Source organism: Gadus morhua, chromosome 14, assembly GCF_902167405.1.
Source record: "Gadus morhua chromosome 14, gadMor3.0, whole genome shotgun sequence".
Classification (NCBI taxonomy): domain Eukaryota; kingdom Metazoa; phylum Chordata; class Actinopteri; order Gadiformes; family Gadidae; genus Gadus; species Gadus morhua.
The window spans coordinates 22188701-22207355 of NC_044061.1; the positions used below are offsets into that span (position 1 = coordinate 22188701).

Consider the following 18655-nt stretch of genomic DNA (forward strand, 5'->3'; position numbering starts at 1 on the left):
TTAACAATATGTAAAGTAAATGATGGGATTGGATTCAGCCTTTGAACTGCAGGTTTTGTTCTTTAAGAAGGGCGGCAGTGGCTCAGGACTTAGTGGTAGCAGTTTTTTGGCAACTAGAAGACTGCTGGTTCAATCCCCGGCCCATCCTAGCCAAGAGTAGTTGTGTCCCTGAGCAAGACACCGCACGAAAACTGCTCCAGATGAGCTGGCTGTTGAGTTGCCAGCGTACAGAAAAGCGCTGTACATAAACTGTCCATTTCATAGTTTCTTAAGGACAACTGGAGAGTGGGCAGGCTACAGTATACTTTCCTCAAAGAGTAGCTAGAAGGAGTCACCATAAATTGTCAGTAGTTAGTGGTAGTTAATTTTTAATTAGGTATTAGTTTAATCAATGGTAGTTAAAAGCATCACATAGTAGAGGTATACTGTACATGTAATGCGCTGAATGGCTGAACTGGATATATGGTTGAGTGAAAGCTCGGTTCCATGGTATTCCTTCATACAGAAGTAGTAATGAGTTGGGATGAATGCTAGAATTCGCACAGAGATTTCCTCATCATTTAAAAGCAATGTGATCCACTTGAGTCAGTGATATATTTTCTACCAGCTTGAACCTTGAGATCAGCAAGTTGTTTCTATACTTTCTATGTGTAAAAGATCAACCTCTCTTGGTGAGAGACAGTAAGACAGCATGGACAATTCAACGTGTCAATGTGCAAATGAATCCACGAGAGATGATTGTTTTGTGTTCAAGTACATTCAAGTACATTTTATTAAAATTTGCCATCCAACCAGGAAAAGTGAGGTGTCTGGACTCTGGAAAGGACTGGAAGGTTGGAGTGTGAATCCTTAGTTGGCAGCCAGGATCTGGTCTACCCAGCCTCGGAGCTCAGTGACACGGGCGTAGACAGCGGGGGTGGAGGTAGAGCAGCGGCTGCTTCCCCAGGAGACGATACCGACCAGGGTCCACACGTTGTCCTTCTGGCAGACCAGAGGGCCACCGGAGTCACCCTGAGAGAACAACCACACCAGATTAGAGTGTTGAGGGACGCATGCTTCATCAAAGTAACTGACATGTTGAGCTCAATGCAGGGCCAATGAAAGGGGAAGTGTTGCAGGGTGTATTAAGATTGTCCCACCATGCAGGAGGTAGCGCCAGCAGCACCGGCACAGATCATGACATCAGAGATCATGTTGCTGCCCCAGCTACGCTTGCACTGCTCGTTGGACATCAGGGGAAGAGCGGCCTGCTGAAGCTTGTTGGGGGTGCCGGGGGCTGATATCACAAGAGAGAGATACAGAGTTAGAGTTTTGATCATTTAATAATGTCACGAAAAACACTTCGATTTTTCGGGGATGTTTCTATCAGCCGGGCGATCAAGTTAACTTTCTTTATATGTGCAAACATTTGCAGTTCTTTGCGTTCATTTACTTTTATTGATATGCAATATATACATTTTATCAAGAACTGTACAGTTATTTGAATTGCCCAGCAGCATCTGCTCATGGCAACTGAATGGTGGAGGGTCTTACCGTTGTAGCGGGTCAGACCCCAGCCGCTGGTCACACACTTCATGCCAGGGGCGAAGACTTCGCTGCTCTCACCCAGACACACAGGGGAGACGGTGGTTCCCAAGACAGCGGGGGAAGCCAGCTTGATGAGGGAGATGTCGTTGTTGATGGTTCTGGAGTTCCATTCAGGATGGGTGAAGACCTACAGAGGTGGAAGGGGGTACATTTATTAAGTCAATTATTTGGTTATGATCATTTTTCTTTCAAAAATATATAAAAAGGTGTTGTTCAGTAGTTGGTTTAAGGTTAGGTAATTAGATACCTTAGAGGGCTTCAGGATCTGGACCTTCTCGCTGGTAATGGCACTGCTCTTGTCATGCTCTCCAACAATCACACGGTGGTAGGTCCTGAAGACAAACAGAAGGAGGCATTATGAATCCTGCAGTCCAAACGTCAAGTTTTCTTTTCAATTGCACAACGAAACCTTGAGGAATGAGGACTTCTTAAAATGCTAATTTAATTTGAGTCCAAATGGAAATGTACTCACCTGACATTGCAGTGAGCAGCGGTGACAACCCAGTTCTCATTGATCAGGGAACCTCCGCAGAAATGGAATCCGTTGGATTGCTGGGTTCAAAAAGGAGAGACCACGGTTGTTACATCAAGTGGCCAGAACATGGCATGCAGAAGTTACATTTAAATATATATTTAGGCCATTTGTCTGCTTCTTTCCAAAGTGACTTGCAATTGTTCATACACACATTCACAGAGTCAGCCATGGGAGGCAACAGGTAGCTCGTCGAGATGCAGTTAGGGTGTAGTTTCGTGTCTTGCTCAGGGAAACCTCGACAATCAGCTAGGAGGAGCCGGAGATTGAACTGGCAGCCCAATAACATTAAAGAAATCTACGGCTCACCTGCAGAGACACCTGCCAGGGCCAGGAGTGGGGGACGGCCTCCTCACCGTTGACGATGCGGGCGTAGCCAGTCACCTGGGGCTGGATGGCTGGGGAGCCGCAGCCTGAACAGCACGCAACACACAGGAGTTAAGAGAGGAGCACTATCCAAGTGACCCATTTCAAACCCAACAGAGTACTGCGTCTGTTGGAGACGTTTTTTCTAGTTTTTGTGTAAAACTTCTATAACTATGCAGGGCGCCATCATACTGTATCAGGTCAGTTAATTCTTCAGGCAGCAGGGACTTGCTTGCTTACCGTAAGCGGCGCTGATGAAAGCGAAGCAGGAAACAATCCACAGGAAGGCCATTGTGACGATGTGAGGATAGATCAGGACTTAGACACGTATTTATCCATAGGACAAGGTTCTGCGTCCACCAATCAGAAGCTAGCTTTCCTATACATCCCCGCTTTCGCTCATGGAAAGTACATCATCCGGCTTCAGCTGGCTATCAGGTTTAGATAGACTCTAACTTCCCAGAGCTGTGTTAGACAAGCTGATAAGACAGTCACGGTTGGAACTTCATGATTGACTAGCTGGAAAATTGTTTGAAATATATGGATTCTATTGTTCATGGCTCAAGGCTCTTATCTAAACCCTTGTAACTTTGAATTTTCTTTTCCATGCAATAAAAACTTTGACCATGTTTCTCCTGCAAAATTACAAAATAAGTCATTACAATTATCTTTTTTACCTAACCCTCCCTTGCAGTGCCGTTTCTACCTTCTTGGGGGCCCTATGCAACGTGTTTTTTGGAGGGCCCTATTTTGGGACTATCCACCACCGTCTGATTAATTGCTCTTAAGGCATCAGATTCGAGTAGGCTGATTAGCTAAATGGATGTTGCTATGTGCATATCTTGGCTACGCAATTGGCTGTGCTGCTGCAGTGACTGGTCAATGTTTCTATCGCCCCACATTCGATATATCTGGATGAATAGAATTGTTTATTTTCCCCCAAAATATAATAACTTATATCTTAAATTGTACACGTTATTCAGTATTCAAACACTCAAATACTAAAAATAAGTAATGATTGTTTACTTAAAAAATTATTTATTTTAAAAAGAAAAACACTTTCAACCCGGGAGGGCTTCACCGTAGGAGTCTCAATCGGCCTGAAGCTTCTAGCATCCATTCAATGATGAAAACAAAAATCAAACAAACATTATATCCTAATAAGTTGTGGTTAATGTGTAATATTGAGGTTGATTCGCTCAAAAAACAGAACTGCCCTAGATTAAGCAGTCTAAATAAAATGTATTGATTTTTGTAGTTAATATTAATTTGTATACATTTCTTTCAGAGTGTACAGAGGATTTCACTCACCTGATTTGGAACCAATTGAGACCAGTCAACTAAATGAATAAATACATTTGAAAATTAAGAAATTAATAAAAACTCTTTAATGGCACCGTTTTGGGGCCTCCAGTTTATTTCAGGGGCCCTATCCTACCATGTGGGACACATATTGCAAAAAAGGAGGGGCTCGGGGGGGGGGGGATAGGTAGCTGGGTTAATAGTGTTATTGATACTCAACAGAAATTCATACTCCTAATTACAGCAATCTGATGTGGAGCACTAAAGACTTGATCATCAGTATGAGTGTCTGTGTATCTATGTATGGCTGCATAGGAGATAATCACACCTCTATAGAGCCATCCTATCTTCAATATTTCTACACAATTAGGAGAATTACTAACTTGACTGTATTGAAATATCTTCTGGATTACTGTTTTGTTTAAACCGAAGAAAGGGGGGTTGGGGTAAAGGGCATATGACGCCATTGAAATGCAACCTCACCACATGTAACGGATCGTTACCTTGATTACAACTACAGATTTCTCTGCGTTTGAATATTGTTGAATACAATTGGGATAATGTAATTACACAACTCAACAAAATATTAAACAAAACATCGTTTTGGGATATTTTGATGCAGAAATGTTTCATCATACTTTTAACAATATGTAAAGTAAATGATGGGATTGGATTCAGCCTTTGAACTGCAGGTTTTGTTCTTTAAGAAGGGCGGCAGTGGCTCAGGACTTAGTGGTAGCAGTTTTTTGGCAACTAGAAGACTGCTGGTTCAATCCCCGGCCCATCCTGGCCAAGAGTAGATGTGTCCCTGAGCAAGACACTGCACGGAAACTGCTCCCGATGAGCTGGCTGATGAGTTGCCAGTGTACAGAAAAGCGCTGTACATAAGCTGTCCATTTCATAGTTTCTTAAGGACAACTGGAGAGTGGGCAGGCTACAGTATACTTTCCTCAAAGAGTAGCTAGAAGGAGTCACCATAAATTGTCAGTAGAAATTACAACCTTTTTAATTAGTGGTAGTTAAAACCATCACATAGTACCGATAAACATGTAATGCGCTGAATAGCTGAACTGGATAGATGGTTGAGTGAAAGCTCTGTTCCGTGGTATGCCGTCATACATAAGTAGTAATGAGTTGGGATGCATGCTAGAATTCGCACAGAGATTTCCTCATCATTTAAAAGCAATGTGTTCCACTTGAGTCAGTGATATATTTTCTACCAGCTTGAACCTTGAGATCAGGAAGTTGTTTCTATACTTTCTATGTGTAAAAGATCAACCTCTCTTGGTGAGAGACAGCATGGACAATTCAACGTGTCAATGTGCAAATGAATCCACGAGAGATGATTGTTATTGTTTTCAAGTACATTTTTATTAAAATTTGCCATCCCACCAGGAAAGTGAGGTGTCTGGAAAGGACTGGAAGGTTGGAGTGTGATCCTTAGTTGGCAGCCAGGATCTGGTCTACCCAGCCTCGGAGCTCAGTGACACGGGCGTAGACAGCGGGGGTGGAGGTAGAGCAGCGGCTGCTTCCCCAGGAGACGATACCGACCAGGGTCCACACGTTGTCCTTCTGGCAGACCAGAGGGCCACCGGAGTCACCCTGAGAGAACAACCACACCAGATTAGAGTGTTGAGACGCATGCTTCATCAAAGTAACTGACATGTTGAGCTCAATGCAGGGCCAATGAAAGGGGAAGTGTTGCAGGGTGTATTAAGATTGTCCCACCATGCAGGAGGTAGCGCCAGCAGCACCGGCACAGATCATGACATCAGAGATCATGTTGCTGCCCCAGCTACGCTTGCACTGCTCGTTGGACATCAGGGGAAGAGCGGCCTGCTGAAGCTTGTTGGGGGTGCCGGGGGCTGATAGCACAAGAGAGAGATACAGAGTTAGAGTTGTGATCATTTAATAATGTCATGAAAAACACTTCGATTTTTCGGGGATGTTTCTATCAGCCGGGCGATCAAGTTAACATTCTTTATATGTGCAAACATTTGCAGTTCTTTGCGTTCATTTACTTTTATTGATATGCAATATATACATTTTATCAAGAACTGTACAGTTATTTGAATTGCCCAGCAGCATCTGCTCATGGCAACTGAATGGTGGAGGGTCTTACCGTTGTAGCGGGTCAGACCCCAGCCGCTGGTCACACACTTCATGCCAGGGGCGAAGACATCGCTGCTCTCACCCAGACACACAGGGGAGACGGTGGTTCCCAAGACAGCGGGGGAAGCCAGCTTGATGAGGGAGATGTCGTTGTTGATGGTTCTGGAGTTCCATTCAGGATGGGTGAAGACCTACAGAGGTGGAAGGGGGTACATTTATTAAGTCAATTATTTGGTTATGATCATCTTTCTTTTAAAAATATATAAAAAGGTGTTGTTCAGTAGTTGGTTTAAGGTTAGGTAATTAGATACCTTAGAGGGCTTCAGGATCTGGACCTTCTCGCTGGTAATGGCACTGCTCTTGTCATGCTCTCCAACAATCACACGGTGGTAGGTCCTGAAGACAAACAGAAGGAGGCATTATGAATCCTGCAGTCCAAACGTCAAGTTTTCTTTTCAATTGCACAACGAAACCTTGAGGAATGAGGACTTCTTAAAATGCTAATTTAATTTGAGTCCAAATGGAAATGTACTCACCTGACATTGCAGTGAGCAGCGGTGACAACCCAGTTCTCATTGATCAGGGAACCTCCGCAGAAATGGAATCCATTGGATTGCTGGGTTCAAAAAGGAGAGACCACGATTGTTACATCAAGTGGCCAGAACATGGCATGCAGAAGTTACATTTAAATATATATTTAGGCCATTTGTCAGACGCTTCTCTCCAAAGTGACTTGCAATTGTTCATACACACATTCACACACCGACAGCAGAGTCAGCCATGGGAGGCAACAGGAAGCTCGTCGAGAGCAGTAAGGGTGTAGTTTCGTGTCTTGCTCAGGGAAACCTCGACAATCAGCTAGGAGGAGCCGGAGATTGAACTGGCAGCCCAATAACATTGAAGGTATCTACGGCTCACCTGCAGAGACACCTGCCAGGGCCAGGAGTGGGGGACGGCCTCCTCACCGTTGACGATGCGGGCGTAGCCAGTCACCTGGGGCTGGATGGCTGGGGAGCCGCAGCCTGAACAGCAAGCAACACACAGGAGTTAAGAGAGGAGCACTATCCAAATGACCAATTTCAAACCCAACAGAGTACTGCGTCTGTTGGAGACGTTTTTTCTAGTTTTTGTGTAAAACTTCTATAACTATGCAGGGCGCCGTCATACTGTATCAGGTCAGTTAATACTTCAGGCAGCAGGGACTTGCTGGCTTACCGTAAGCGGCGCTGATGAAAGCGAAGCAGGAAACAGTCCACAGGAAGGCCATTGTGACGATGTGAGGATAGATCAGCACTCAGACACGTATTTATCCATAGGACTTGGTTCTGCGTCCACCAATCAGAGGCTAGCTTACCTATACATCCCCGCTTTCGCTCATGGAAAGTACATCATCCGGCTTCAGCTGGTTATCAGGTTTAGATAGACTCTAACTTCCCAGAGCTATGTTAGACAAGCTGATAAGACAGTTACGGTTGGAACTTCATGATTGACTAGCTGGAAAATTGTTTGAAATATAATGGATTATATTGTTCATGGCTCAAGGCTCTTATCTAAACCTTTGCAACTTTGAATTTTCTTTTCCATGCAATAAAAACTTTGACCATGTTCCTCCTGCAAAATTACAAATAAGTCATTACAATTAAGTTTTTTACCTAACCCTCCCTTGCAGTGCCGTTTCTACCTTCTTGGGGGCCCTATGCAAGACGTTTTTTGGAGGGCCCTATTTTGGGACTATCCACCACCGTCTGAAGCTGCCAGCTGACAGATTAATTGCTCTTAAGACATCAGATTCGAGAAGGCTGATTGGCTAAATTGATGTTGCTGTGTGCATATCTTGGGTACGCAATCGGCTGTGTTGCTGCAGTGACTGGTCAATGTTTCTATCGCCCCATATTAGATATTTCTGGATGAATAGAATTGTTTATTTTCCCCCAAAATATAATGATTTATATCTTAAATTGTACACATTATTCAGTATTCAAACACACAAATACTAAAAATAAGTAATGATTGTTTACTTAAAAAATTATTTATTTTAAAAGAAGAACACTTTCAACCAGGGAGGGCTTCACCGTAGGAGTCTCAATCGGCCCGAAGCTTCCACTCAAAAATACAAATGATGAAAACAAATATCAAACAAACAATATATCCTAATAAGTTGTAGTTAATGTGTAATATTGAGGTTGATTTGCTCAAAAAACAGAACTGCCCTAGATTAGGCAGTCTAAATAAAATGTATCGATTTTTGTAGTTAATATTAATTTGTATACATTTCTTTCATAATGTACAGAGGATTTCACTCACCTGATTTGGCAACCAAGAGAGACCAGTCAATTAAATGAATAAATACATTAGTAAATTAATAAATAAATAAAAACGCTTTAATGGCGCCATTTTGGGGCCTCCAGTTTATTTCAGGGGCCCTATCCTAACATGTAGGACGCATATTGCAAAAAAGGAGGGGGTCAGGGGGGGGAATAGGTAGCTGGGTTAATAGTGTTATTGATACTCAACAGAAATTCATACTCCTAATTACAGCAATCTGATGCGGAGCACTAAAGACTTGATCATCAGTACGAGTCTGTCTGTGTATCTATGTATGGCTGCATAGGAGATAATCACACCTATATAGAGCCATCCTATCTTCAATATTTCTACACAATTAGGAGAATTACTAACTTGACTGTATTGAAATATCTTCTGGATTACTGTTTTGTTTACAGAAGAAAGGGGGGTTGGGGTAAGGGGCATATGACGCCATTGACATGCAACCTCACCACATGTAACGGATCGTTACCTTGATTACAACTACAGATTCCTCTGTGTTTGAATATTGTTGAATACAATTGGGATATTGTAATTACACAACTCAACAAAATATTAAACAAAACAACGTTTTGGGATATTTTGATGCAGAAATGTTTCATCATACCTTCAAGCAATATCTAAAGTAAATTATGGGATTGGATTTAGCCTTTGAATTGCAGGTTTTTTTCTTTAAGAAGGGCGGCATTGGCTCAGGACTTAGTGGTAGCAGTTTTTTGGCAACTAGAAGACTGATGGTTCAATCCCCGGCCCATCCTAGCCAAGAGTAGATGTGTCCCAGAGCAAGACACCGCACGAAATCTGCTCCCGATGAGCTGGCTGATGAGTTGCCAGTGTACAGAAAAGCGCTGTACATAAGCTGTCCATTTCATAGTTTCTTAAGGACAACTGGAGAGTGGGCAGGCTACAGTATACTTTCCTCAGAGTAGCTAGAAGGAGTCACCATAAATTGTCAGTAGAAATTACAATCTTTTTAATTAGTGGTAGTTAAAACCATCACATAGTACCGATAAACATGTAATGCGCTGAATAGCTGAACTGGATAGATGGTTGAGTGAAAGCTCGGTTCCGTGGTATGCCGTCATACATAAGTAGTAATGAGTTGGGATGCATGCTAGAATCCGCACAGAGATTTCCTCATCATTTAAAAGCAATGTGATCCACTTGAGTCAGTGATATATTTTCTACCAGCTTGAACCTTGAGATCAGGAAGTTGTTTCTATACTTTCTATGTGTAAAAGATCAACCTCTCTTGGTGAGAGACAGCATGGACAATTCAACGTGTCAATGTGCAAATGAATCCACGAGAGATGATTGTTATTGTTTTCAAGTACATTCAAGTACATTTTATTAAAATTTGCCATCCCACCAGGAAAAGTGAGGTGTCTGGAAAGGACGGGAAGGTTGGAGTGTGAATCCTTAGTTGGCAGCCAGGATCTGGTCCACCCAGCCTCGGAGCTCAGTGACACGGGCGTAGACAGCGGGGGTGGAGGTAGAGCAGCGGCTGCTTCCCCAGGAGACGATACCGACCAGGGTCCACACGTTGTCCTTCTGGCAGACGAGAGGGCCACCGGAGTCACCCTGAGAGAACAACCGCACCAGATTAGAGTGTTGAGACGCATGCTTCAACAAAGTAACTGACTTGTTGAGCTCAATGCAGGGCCAATGAAAGGGGAAGTGTTGCAGGGTGTATTAAGATTGTCCCACCATGCAGGAGGTAGCGCCAGCAGCACCGGCACAGATCATGACATCAGAGATCATGTTGCTGCCCCAGCTACGCTTGCACTGCTCGTTGGACATCAGGGGAAGAGCGGCCTGCTGAAGCTTGTTGGGGGTGCCGGGGGCTGATAGCACAAGAGAGAGATACAGAGTTAGAGTTGTGATCATTTAATAATGTCATGAAAAACACTTCGATTTTTCGGGGATGTTTCTATCAGCCGGGCGATCAAGTTAACATTCTTTATATGTGCAAACATTTGCAGTTCTTTGTGTTCATTTACTTTTGATATGCAATATATAAATTTTATCAAGAACTGTACAGTTATTTGAATTGCCCAGCAGCATCTGCTCATGGCAACTGAATGGTGGAGGGTCTTACCGTTGTAGCGGGTCAGACCCCAGCCGCTGGTCACACACTTCATGCCAGGGGCGAAGACATCACTGCTCTCACCCAGACACACAGGGGAGACGGTGGTTCCCAAGACAGCGGGGGAAGCCAGCTTGATGAGGGAGATGTCGTTGTTGATGGTTCTGTAGTTCCATTCAGGATGGGTGAAGACCTACAGAGGTGGAAGGGGGTACATTTATTAAGTCAATTATTTGGTTATGATCATCTTTCTTTCAAAAATATATAAAAAGGTGTTCAGTAGTTGGTTTAAGGTTAGGTAATTAGATACCTTAGAGGGCTTCAGGATCTGGACCTTCTCGCTGGTAATGGCCCTGCTCTTGTCATGCTCTCCAACAATCACACGGTGGTAGGTCCTGAAGACAAACAGAAGGAGGCATTATGGATCCTGCAGTCCAAACGTCAAGTTTTCTTTTCAATTGCACAACGAAACCTTGAGGAATGAGGACTTCTTAAAATGCTAATTTAATTTGAGTCCAAATGGAAATGTACTCACCCGACATTGCAGTGAGCAGCGGTGACAACCCAGTTCTCATTGATCAGGGAACCTCCGCAGAAATGGAATCCGTTGCCCTGCGTTCACGCCAAAAGATGCATTTGCTGCCCGAACGCGTTGACGCCGAAGTTTTGCGGCGCAGCAAAGGTTTTGACGCGCTGCAAACGTTTTGCTGCGCCGCAGTTTTGCAGCGCGGGAAGTTTCGCGGTGCTTATGAATTCATTCACAACCGACATTACAAGCATTGCATGTCTTTACCTGTTGTGGAAGAGGGGGAGACGTCGGAATGCCCGTCGTTTATGGGTTCATGAGACCATTCGGAGCCTGGAAGGCTGGTGCTGCCTGGCACCCAACTGGGTTTTGTTTGGGGTTGTTATGCTAGCCCTTTAGCATACTTATACATACACATACTACTATAGTTTAGTTTAACTCTAAACACAACTACACTACAGAATGCTGATTTGTGGGGTTTTTCGAGTTACTAAATAAATGTAACGGTAGTGAACTCTAGGTCACTCCAAGGGAGTAACACTGATTGGCTGTTACGGCATGTCGCTCAGTGGCAACGCCTCCGTGGCAACGCTGTTGAACGCTGATTGGCTGTCATCACGCGTTTGCTGCTGAAAAGTTGAAATATTTCAACTCGAGCAGCATTTGACGCGCCGCAAAATACGTGAACGCGCCCGCCGCCCGTGCCCGGTAGCGGGCACGGGCATGCCGCGCTGCAAATCAGATTTTGACGCGCCGCAAATCAAATTTTGCTGCCGGTTTTCTCGGCAGCAAATGCTGCAGCAGCAAAGCAGCAACGCGTCTCTACATTCACTTTGAATGGGATCGTGACGCGCGTCAACTTTTTGCATCTTTTGGTGTGAACGCAGGGTTGGATTGCTGGGTTCAAAAAGGAGAGACCACGGTTGTTACATCAAATGGCCAGAAGATGGCATGCAGAAGTTACATTCACATTCATATTTAGGCCATTTGTCAGACGCTTCTCTGCAAAACGACTTGCAATTGTTCATACACACATTCACACACATTCGACAGCAGAGTCAGCCATGCAAGGCGACAGATAGCTCGTCGAGAGCAGTTAGGTTAGGGTGTAGTTTCGTGTCTTGCTCAGGGACACCTCGCCAATCAGCTAGGAGGAGCCGGAGATTGAACTGGCAGCCCAATAACATCAAAGGTATCTACGGCTCACCTGCAGAGACACCTGCCAGGGCCAGGAGTGGGGGACGGCCTCCTCACCGTTGACGATGCGGGCGTAGCCAGTCACCTTGGGCTGGATGGCTGGGGAGCCGCAGCCTGAACAGTACGCAACACACAGGAGTTAAGAGAGGAGCACTATCCAAGTGTTCCAATCTATCCAATATTTTTTCTAGTTTTTTGGTTAAACTTATATAGCTATGCAGGGCGCCGTCAAACTGCATCAGGTCACTTGATACTTCAGGCAGCAGGGCCTTGCTTGCTTACCGTAAGCGGCGCTGATGAAAGCAAAGCAGGAAACAATCCAGAAGAAGGCCATTGTGAAGATGTGAGGGTGGATCAGGACTTGGACACGTATTTATCCATGGGACCTCTTTCTGCGCCGACCAATCGGAAGCTAGCTTACCTATACATCCCCGCTTTCGCTCATGGAAAGTACATCATCCGGCTTCAGCTGGTTATCAGGTTTAGATAGACTCTACTTTCCCAGAGCTGTGTTAGACAAGTTGATAAGAAAGCTGGGGTTGGGACTTCATGATCGTCTAGCTCGAAAATTGTTTGAAACATGGAGTCTGTTGTTCATGGCTCAAACGATTGATAAAGTGTTAATTATTTAAACCTTTTTTTTTTTTTTTTTAATAAACCTCAATGATTCCCTGGAACCTTCTACCTCTGGAACGTTCATCGTTGAGGGTCATTCTACATCTTCTTGATAACTGTTTATCTTCTTGCAAATGCAATTACTGTTATTTACTTAGTATGTAAGATCAAACTGTAAAATGAAGACATGGTACTACAAGGCTCCAATCTTAACCCTTGTAACTTTGAATTTTCTTTTCCATGCAATAAACACAAACTTTGACCATATGTCTTCTGCAAAATTACAAAGTAATTCATTACAACTAACTTTTTTACCTAACCCTCCCTTGCAGGGCCGTTTCTACCTTTTTAGGGGCCCTATGCAAAAAGTTATTTTGGGCCCCTATTTTGGGAAACAATGACTGGGGATTTCAAAGGTTGTAAATACCCTCTAAATTGGCCTGGGGCCTGTTTAACATTGCAATGCATCAATCAGATAAACACATGAAATAGAAAAGAAGCTAGAACCATGAAAATTCATGACATTTTATTCTATCAAATTCACATCAAACATCTCAAGTTGACCCCAGCAATTCAAACCAACATAAACTGATAATAAAAGGGAAACATTTGGGCTTCCCTACAACAACAAACTTTTGAAAAACTTCAGGATTATCTGAATCTACATTAGAACGTCTACCGAATGTGTATACATAAGACTGATCCTGAATTGTCCTTAAAACTGTTATTTTCAATGTCATGATCAAATTTGTTAAAGAATAACAATGAGGAAAACATTAGAAAAAATAATTTTCCCACACATAAGGGTATCACAAAGTTGTGGTGGGTTGTATCCCAAAGCTTTGTGATGCCTTGCATGTAGGTTTTACAATTTCCGCTAATCTGTTGTCTGATTTTGATGTTAGGTCGATCTGGCCCAAGTTCTTTGACTGTCTTTCAATTTGCCCTCAAACTGATTTCAGAGAAGAGCACTTATTGACCGTGGCGGGCGGCTGAAATCGTGCATCATAATGAGGATAGTTGACCCCTTTGCACCACCGTCTGACTCTGCCTTGGGAGATAAAATAATTGCTCTTAAGGCATCAGATTTGCGAAAGGCTGATTGGCTAAATTGATGTTGCTTGGTGCATATCTTGTGTCAGCAAGTTATGCGCTGCTGCAGTGACTGGTCATTGTTTCTATCGCCCCATAAGCGATATTTCTGGATGCATTTAATTGCTTATTTTCCCCCAATATAAAATAATTTATAATCTAAATTGTACACATTATTCCGTATTTAGAAACACAAATACTTCAAATAAGTAATTATTGTTTATTTTTTTTTTTTCTATTTTAAAATGAAATAAACACCTTCAACCAGGAAGGGCTTCACCGTAGGACTCTCAATCGGCCAGACGCCTCTTCTAGCATCCATACAGATATACGAATGATAAGAAAATTAAAATTCCCTATATATTGCAGTGTCTAAGGCTCTGTGTGTATCTATGTATGGCTGTCGATGAGACAAGCACTCCTCTATAGAGCCATCCTTTGTTCAATATTTATACACAATTCTGAGTATTACATAGTGGGAGGGGCTATTCACAGACTGCTGTGAAATAGCAGCTCTCTATAGCGCTCTCACACACAAGTGTGTGTGAGAGCGCGAGAGCAAATCAATGTGTTGCATGCAGCTTTTACAATTAAATTCAAGTTTACCCATTTTAAAGTAAAAGTAGTAAAATTATTGTCGCTGTATTGAAAACCAAAAAAAAAGGGATTACTGTTTGGTTTTCGTGGAGGTTAGGGGGTAAAGAGCATATGACACAACTGATATGCAACCTCACCACATGTAAAGGACCGTTACCTGGATTAAAACTACAGATTTCTCTTTGATTGAATATTGTTTGATACAATTGGGATAATGTAATTACACAACTCAACTAAATATTAAACAAAACATAGTATTGGGAGAGATTTTTCATCATACCTTTAACAATGTGTAAAGTAAATGATGGGATTGGATTCAGCCTTTGAACTGCAGGTTTTGATCTTTAAGAAGGGCGGCAGTGGCTCAGGACTTAGTGGTTGTAGTTATGGCAACTAGAAGATTGCTGGTTCAATCCCCGGCTCCCCATAGCCAAGAGTGGATGTGTCCCTGAGCAAGACAACTCACGCAAACTTCTCCCGGTGTGCTGGAAAAAAAGCTTTAGACATATGCAGTCCATTTACTTTGTTTCTAAAATACACCTGGAGAGTGTGCAGGGTAGGCTACATTATATCTTCCTCAAAGAGTAATTAGAAGGAGTCATCCTAAATTGTCAGTATTTTTTTCAGCATTTATAAACAAGGTGATCTACTTTAGTCAGTGAAATATTTCTTCCAGCTTGAACCTTGAGATCAGAAAGTTGATTTTATCCTTTTCATTTGTAAAAGAGCACCCTCTCTTGGTGAGACAATTCAGACAGCATGTTCCAATTCAACACGTCAATGTGCAAATTAATCCATGAGAGAAGATTTTTTTTTTTACCATCCAGTAAATTTTATTGAAATTTGCTATCCAACCAGGTCAAGTGAGGTCTGGAGAAGGCTGGAGTGTGAATCCTCAGTTGGCAGCCAGGATCTGGTCCACCCAGCCTCGGAGCTCGGTGACACGGGCGTAGACAGCGGGGTGGTGACAGAGCAGCGGCTGCTTCCCCAGGAGACGATACCGACCAGGGTCCACACGTTGTCCTTCTGGCAGACCAGAGGGCCACCGGAGTCACCCTGAGAGAACAACCACACCAGATTAGAGTGTTGAGAGACGCATGCTTCATCAAAGTAACTGACATGTTGAGCTCAATGCAGGGCCAATGAAAGGGGAAGTGTTGCAGGGTGTATTAAGATTGTCCCACCATGCAGGAGGTAGCGCCAGCAGCACCGGCACAGATCATGACATCAGAGATCATGTTGTTGCCCCAGGTCTGCGAGCATTCCTCGTTGGACATCAGGGGAAGAGCGGCCTGCTGAAGCTTGTTGGGGGTGCCGGGGGCTGATATCACAAGAGAGAGATAACTACAGATTTAGTGATGGGATCATTTAATGTCATGACAATTAAAGTTTTTTTGGGGAAGTTACAATCACCCGGGCTATCAAGTGAACGTTGTTTATGTGTGCAAACATTTACAGTCAAATTTTTTTTTTACTTTGATTGATATGTTCCGACAGTCAATATGTATCTTGAATCAAGAATTGTACTGTTATTTGAATTGCCCAGCAGCATCTGCTCATGGGAACTGAATGGTGGAGGGTCTTACCGTTGTAGCGGGTCAAACCCCAGCCGCTGGTCACACACTTCATGCCAGGGGCGAAGACATCGCTGCTCTCACCCAGACACACAGGGGAGACGTTGGTTCCCAAGACAGCGGGGGAAGCCAGCTTGATGAGGGAGATGTCGTTGTTGATGGTTCTGGAGTCCCATTTGGGGTGGGTGAAGACCTACAGAGGTGGAAGGGGGTACATTTATTAAGTCAATTATTTAGTAATGATCAGTTCATTTTCATAAATGTTAAATTTTTTACGTGAAATATTTCAGCTAATTGGTTATATGTTAGGTAATTAGATACCATAGAGGGCTTCAAGATCTGGATGTTCTCATCGGAGGCTCTGCTCTTGTCATGCTCTCCAACAATCACACGGTGGTAGGTCCTGAAGACGAACAGAAGGAGGCATTATGGATCCTGCAGTCCAAACTTTTTTGAAACATTTTAGATTAGTTTTTAAATGACTTAAAAACATCCTTGTGTCCCTGTTATATAAGAATCCTTTATTCGTACATTACTACACATTGATTTCTGAATGGAAATGTACTCACCTGACATTGCAGTGAGCAGCGGTGACAACCCAGTTCTCATTGATCAGGGAACCTCCGCAGAAATGGAATCCGTTGGATTGCTGGGTTCAAAAAAGGAGAGGTCAAGGTTGTTATGATCAGTCATGATGTCATGATTATGATGTCTTCATACGTATCTACGGCTCACCTGCAGAGACACCTGCCAGGGCCAGGAGTGGGGGACGGCCTCCTCACCGTTGACGATGCGGGCGTAGCCAGTCACCTGGGGCTGGATGGCTGGGGAGCCGCAGCCTGAACAGCACGCAACACACAGGAGTTAAGAGAGGAGCACTATCCAAGTGACCCATTTCAAACCCACCAGAGCACTGCATCTGTTCGCGAAATTGTCATGTTCAGGTTCCACTAACATTTCAACCATGGAGGGTCCTATGAAGGATGTTGGCTCATTTGATACTACAGGCAGCAGGGCCTTGCTTGCTTACCGTAAGCGGCGCTGATGAAAGCGAAACAGGAAACAATCCACAGGAAGGCCATTGTGACGATGTGAGGATGGATCAGGACTCAGACATGTATTTATCCATGGGACCTCATTCTGTGTCCACCAATCAGAAGCCAGCCTTAATAACCACCCCCGCTTTTGCTGATGAAGAGTAAATAATCCGGCTTCAGCTGGTTATCAGGTTTAGATAGACTCAAACTTCCCAGAACTCTGATAAACAAGGTGAATTAAGATAGCTGGGGTTAGGACCTCATGATCTACTTAGTGCATGATGTTTATAATAAAACAAATTCTTAATAAAACTTTGTTCTTTGATTCTCCAATATATATATGTATACATATTTTTTATATTTTTTTGACCATTTTGACGGTGATGATTTGCCTTTAACAGAAGGCACCGTTGTCTGAGATCTTGTTGGATGAGTTTTTTCTGATCCACTTTTATTACAGATATTAGCAATTTTATAACATTCATAGGATAAAGAAAAATACAACTCCTGCATGGCTCTGCCAAAGTGCAGTGATGTGGTCTTGTGTGACCTTGTGAAGAGGAGAATTACTTGTCCAACAGTCATGACCTGGACGTCCTCAGTGTTGGAGGAATGATCGTCCTTTCCCTCACGGTGGTAGCTTCTGAAAGGAGAAAATAAGTATTTCCCAACCCTATTATAAGCCTCACAAGAACAACACCGTCTAAAACAATTGTCGAGTGGCAATGGTTGGATTTTCATTTAGTAATTAGATTGAAACCCTTTTCACGTTTTCTTTGATACTTCTACATTGACTTCATATTTTGTGTTCCGGCAGTTTGACTCACTTGACGTTGCAGTGAGCAGCGGTCACAACCCAGTTCTCATTGATTAGAGAACCTCCACAGAAGTGGAAACATATATTCTTATAAATTCACAAATATGAGTATGAATAAATACAAACTAACATCTTCAATAAATATTTACAATCAGAATACACAAATGCTTGATTGCTGCCCATGGTCCTGTGTTGCATGTCTTCCCCTCTCTCTCACATACCTTCCTGTCTTACGATACAATAACAAGAATAAAACCGTAAAAAAATGAATACACACTTGCTTACTTAGGTACCGCCGTCCCAAATGAAGTGTTTTTTTCTGGATTTCACTATCCTATTGCAGGAGTTTATATAGAGTCTTCTTATATCATCTAAGGAATTTAGGCATTTACTATGGTTCTATGGTAAGACACAATTATTGTAAATATGAGTCCCAACTTGCATTATAAATTTGTAATGGCATTAATTTGAGAATATTTGAATAGACTTTCTACCATTTATGATTGTTTTATTGTATTTGCTACATCCTTGCAACATATAAATATACTGCATATAGACTATTTTTGGAAATAGGAAAGACTTAACTAAACAGACTAAAACTAGCCCAAAACTTACCCCCTTGAAATAATCCCCTCTTCACTCCGTTTTTGTCAGCCCCTATCTTTGTCCTCCATTTCCATTTCCATTCATTAGACACTTTCATGCTTAGGGAATTACAATAAGTACATTTGTTTGAAGAAAGACAAACAACAATATATCGATGTTGCTACAGTAACGAGGTTCATAGAACCAACTAACAAGCCCTGACATTTGTTAGGTTAACCCATTATCTGTCACAAAAAAAAGATAAGAAGTACTATTTTTAAGTGCAAGGATGTACAAACATAAAA

The 18655-nt window shown here is 42.9% G+C and overlaps 4 protein-coding genes across 5 annotated transcripts; all 4 read right to left on the reverse strand.

The window, feature by feature from the left end:
• Positions 1-738: 738 nt before the first annotated feature.
• Positions 739-7269, reverse strand: LOC115558457 (chymotrypsin B-like). Of its 2 annotated transcripts, XM_030376601.1 has the most exons (8): positions 7115-7269; positions 6818-6921; positions 6436-6515; positions 6211-6295; positions 5910-6090; positions 5516-5652; positions 5249-5389; positions 739-870 (listed from the first exon to the last, which is right to left on the reverse strand). In XM_030376601.1, the coding sequence occupies exons 1-8, from the start codon at positions 7164-7166 to the stop codon at positions 850-852; spliced, it is 801 nt and encodes a 266-aa protein (XP_030232461.1). In that variant the 5' UTR covers positions 7167-7269; the 3' UTR covers positions 739-849. The 2 variants fall into 2 exon arrangements, with proteins under 2 accessions (XP_030232461.1, XP_030232459.1); XM_030376599.1 differs by lacking the exon at positions 739-870 and having other exon boundaries at positions 5137-5389.
• LOC115558456 (chymotrypsin B-like) lies at positions 742-2884 on the reverse strand. The gene is made up of 7 exons (XM_030376598.1): positions 2726-2884; positions 2429-2532; positions 2060-2139; positions 1835-1919; positions 1534-1714; positions 1140-1276; positions 742-1011 (listed from the first exon to the last, which is right to left on the reverse strand). Exons 1-7 carry the CDS (start codon positions 2775-2777, stop codon positions 850-852), a joined length of 801 nt encoding a protein of 266 aa, XP_030232458.1. The 5' UTR covers positions 2778-2884; the 3' UTR covers positions 742-849.
• A 2272-nt stretch (positions 7270-9541) lies between the features above and the next one.
• Positions 9542-12421, reverse strand: LOC115558459 (chymotrypsin B-like). Its single transcript, XM_030376603.1, has 7 exons — positions 12316-12421; positions 12044-12147; positions 10846-10922; positions 10621-10705; positions 10323-10503; positions 9932-10068; positions 9542-9805 (listed from the first exon to the last, which is right to left on the reverse strand). The coding sequence occupies exons 1-7, from the start codon at positions 12365-12367 to the stop codon at positions 9644-9646; spliced, it is 798 nt and encodes a 265-aa protein (XP_030232463.1). The 5' UTR covers positions 12368-12421; the 3' UTR covers positions 9542-9643.
• A 2723-nt stretch (positions 12422-15144) lies between these two features.
• LOC115558458 (chymotrypsin B-like) lies at positions 15145-17096 on the reverse strand. Its single transcript, XM_030376602.1, is given in 8 exon segments — positions 15145-15300; positions 15303-15393; positions 15522-15658; positions 15924-16104; positions 16233-16314; positions 16481-16560; positions 16647-16750; positions 16942-17096. Coding segments are annotated over 8 exon segments (795 nt in total). The 5' UTR covers positions 16994-17096; the 3' UTR covers positions 15145-15232.
• Between the last annotated feature and the right edge of the window lie 1559 nt (positions 17097-18655).

Excerpts from the sequence above, each read along its gene's own strand:
- LOC115558459 (XM_030376603.1), bottom strand. The coding sequence starts at position 12,367 with ATGGCCTTCTTCTGGATTGTTTCCTGCTTTGCTTTCATCAGCGCCGCT. Across the intron at positions 10,923-12,043 it reads CCTGGCAGGTGTCTCTGCAG|GGCAACGGATTCCATTTCTG; the intron begins GTGAGCCGTAGA and ends GCGTGAACGCAG. Across the intron at positions 10,706-10,845 it reads GCTGCTCACTGCAATGTCGG|GACCTACCACCGTGTGATTG; the intron begins GTGAGTACATTT and ends GTTTGTCTTCAG.
- LOC115558457 (XM_030376601.1), bottom strand. The coding sequence starts at position 7,166 with ATGGCCTTCCTGTGGACTGTTTCCTGCTTCGCTTTCATCAGCGCCGCT. Across the intron at positions 6,516-6,817 it reads CCTGGCAGGTGTCTCTGCAG|CAATCCAATGGATTCCATTT; the intron begins GTGAGCCGTAGA and ends TTTTGAACCCAG. Across the intron at positions 5,653-5,909 it reads GGGTCTGACCCGCTACAACG|CCCCCGGCACCCCCAACAAG; the intron begins GTAAGACCCTCC and ends TTGTGCTATCAG.
- LOC115558456 (XM_030376598.1), bottom strand. The coding sequence starts at position 2,777 with ATGGCCTTCCTGTGGATTGTTTCCTGCTTCGCTTTCATCAGCGCCGCT. Across the intron at positions 2,533-2,725 it reads TTTCATCAGCGCCGCTTACG|GCTGCGGCTCCCCAGCCATC; the intron begins GTAAGCAAGCAA and ends CGTGCTGTTCAG. Across the intron at positions 1,012-1,139 it reads CTGGCGCTACCTCCTGCATG|GGTGACTCCGGTGGCCCTCT; the intron begins GTGGGACAATCT and ends TTGTTCTCTCAG.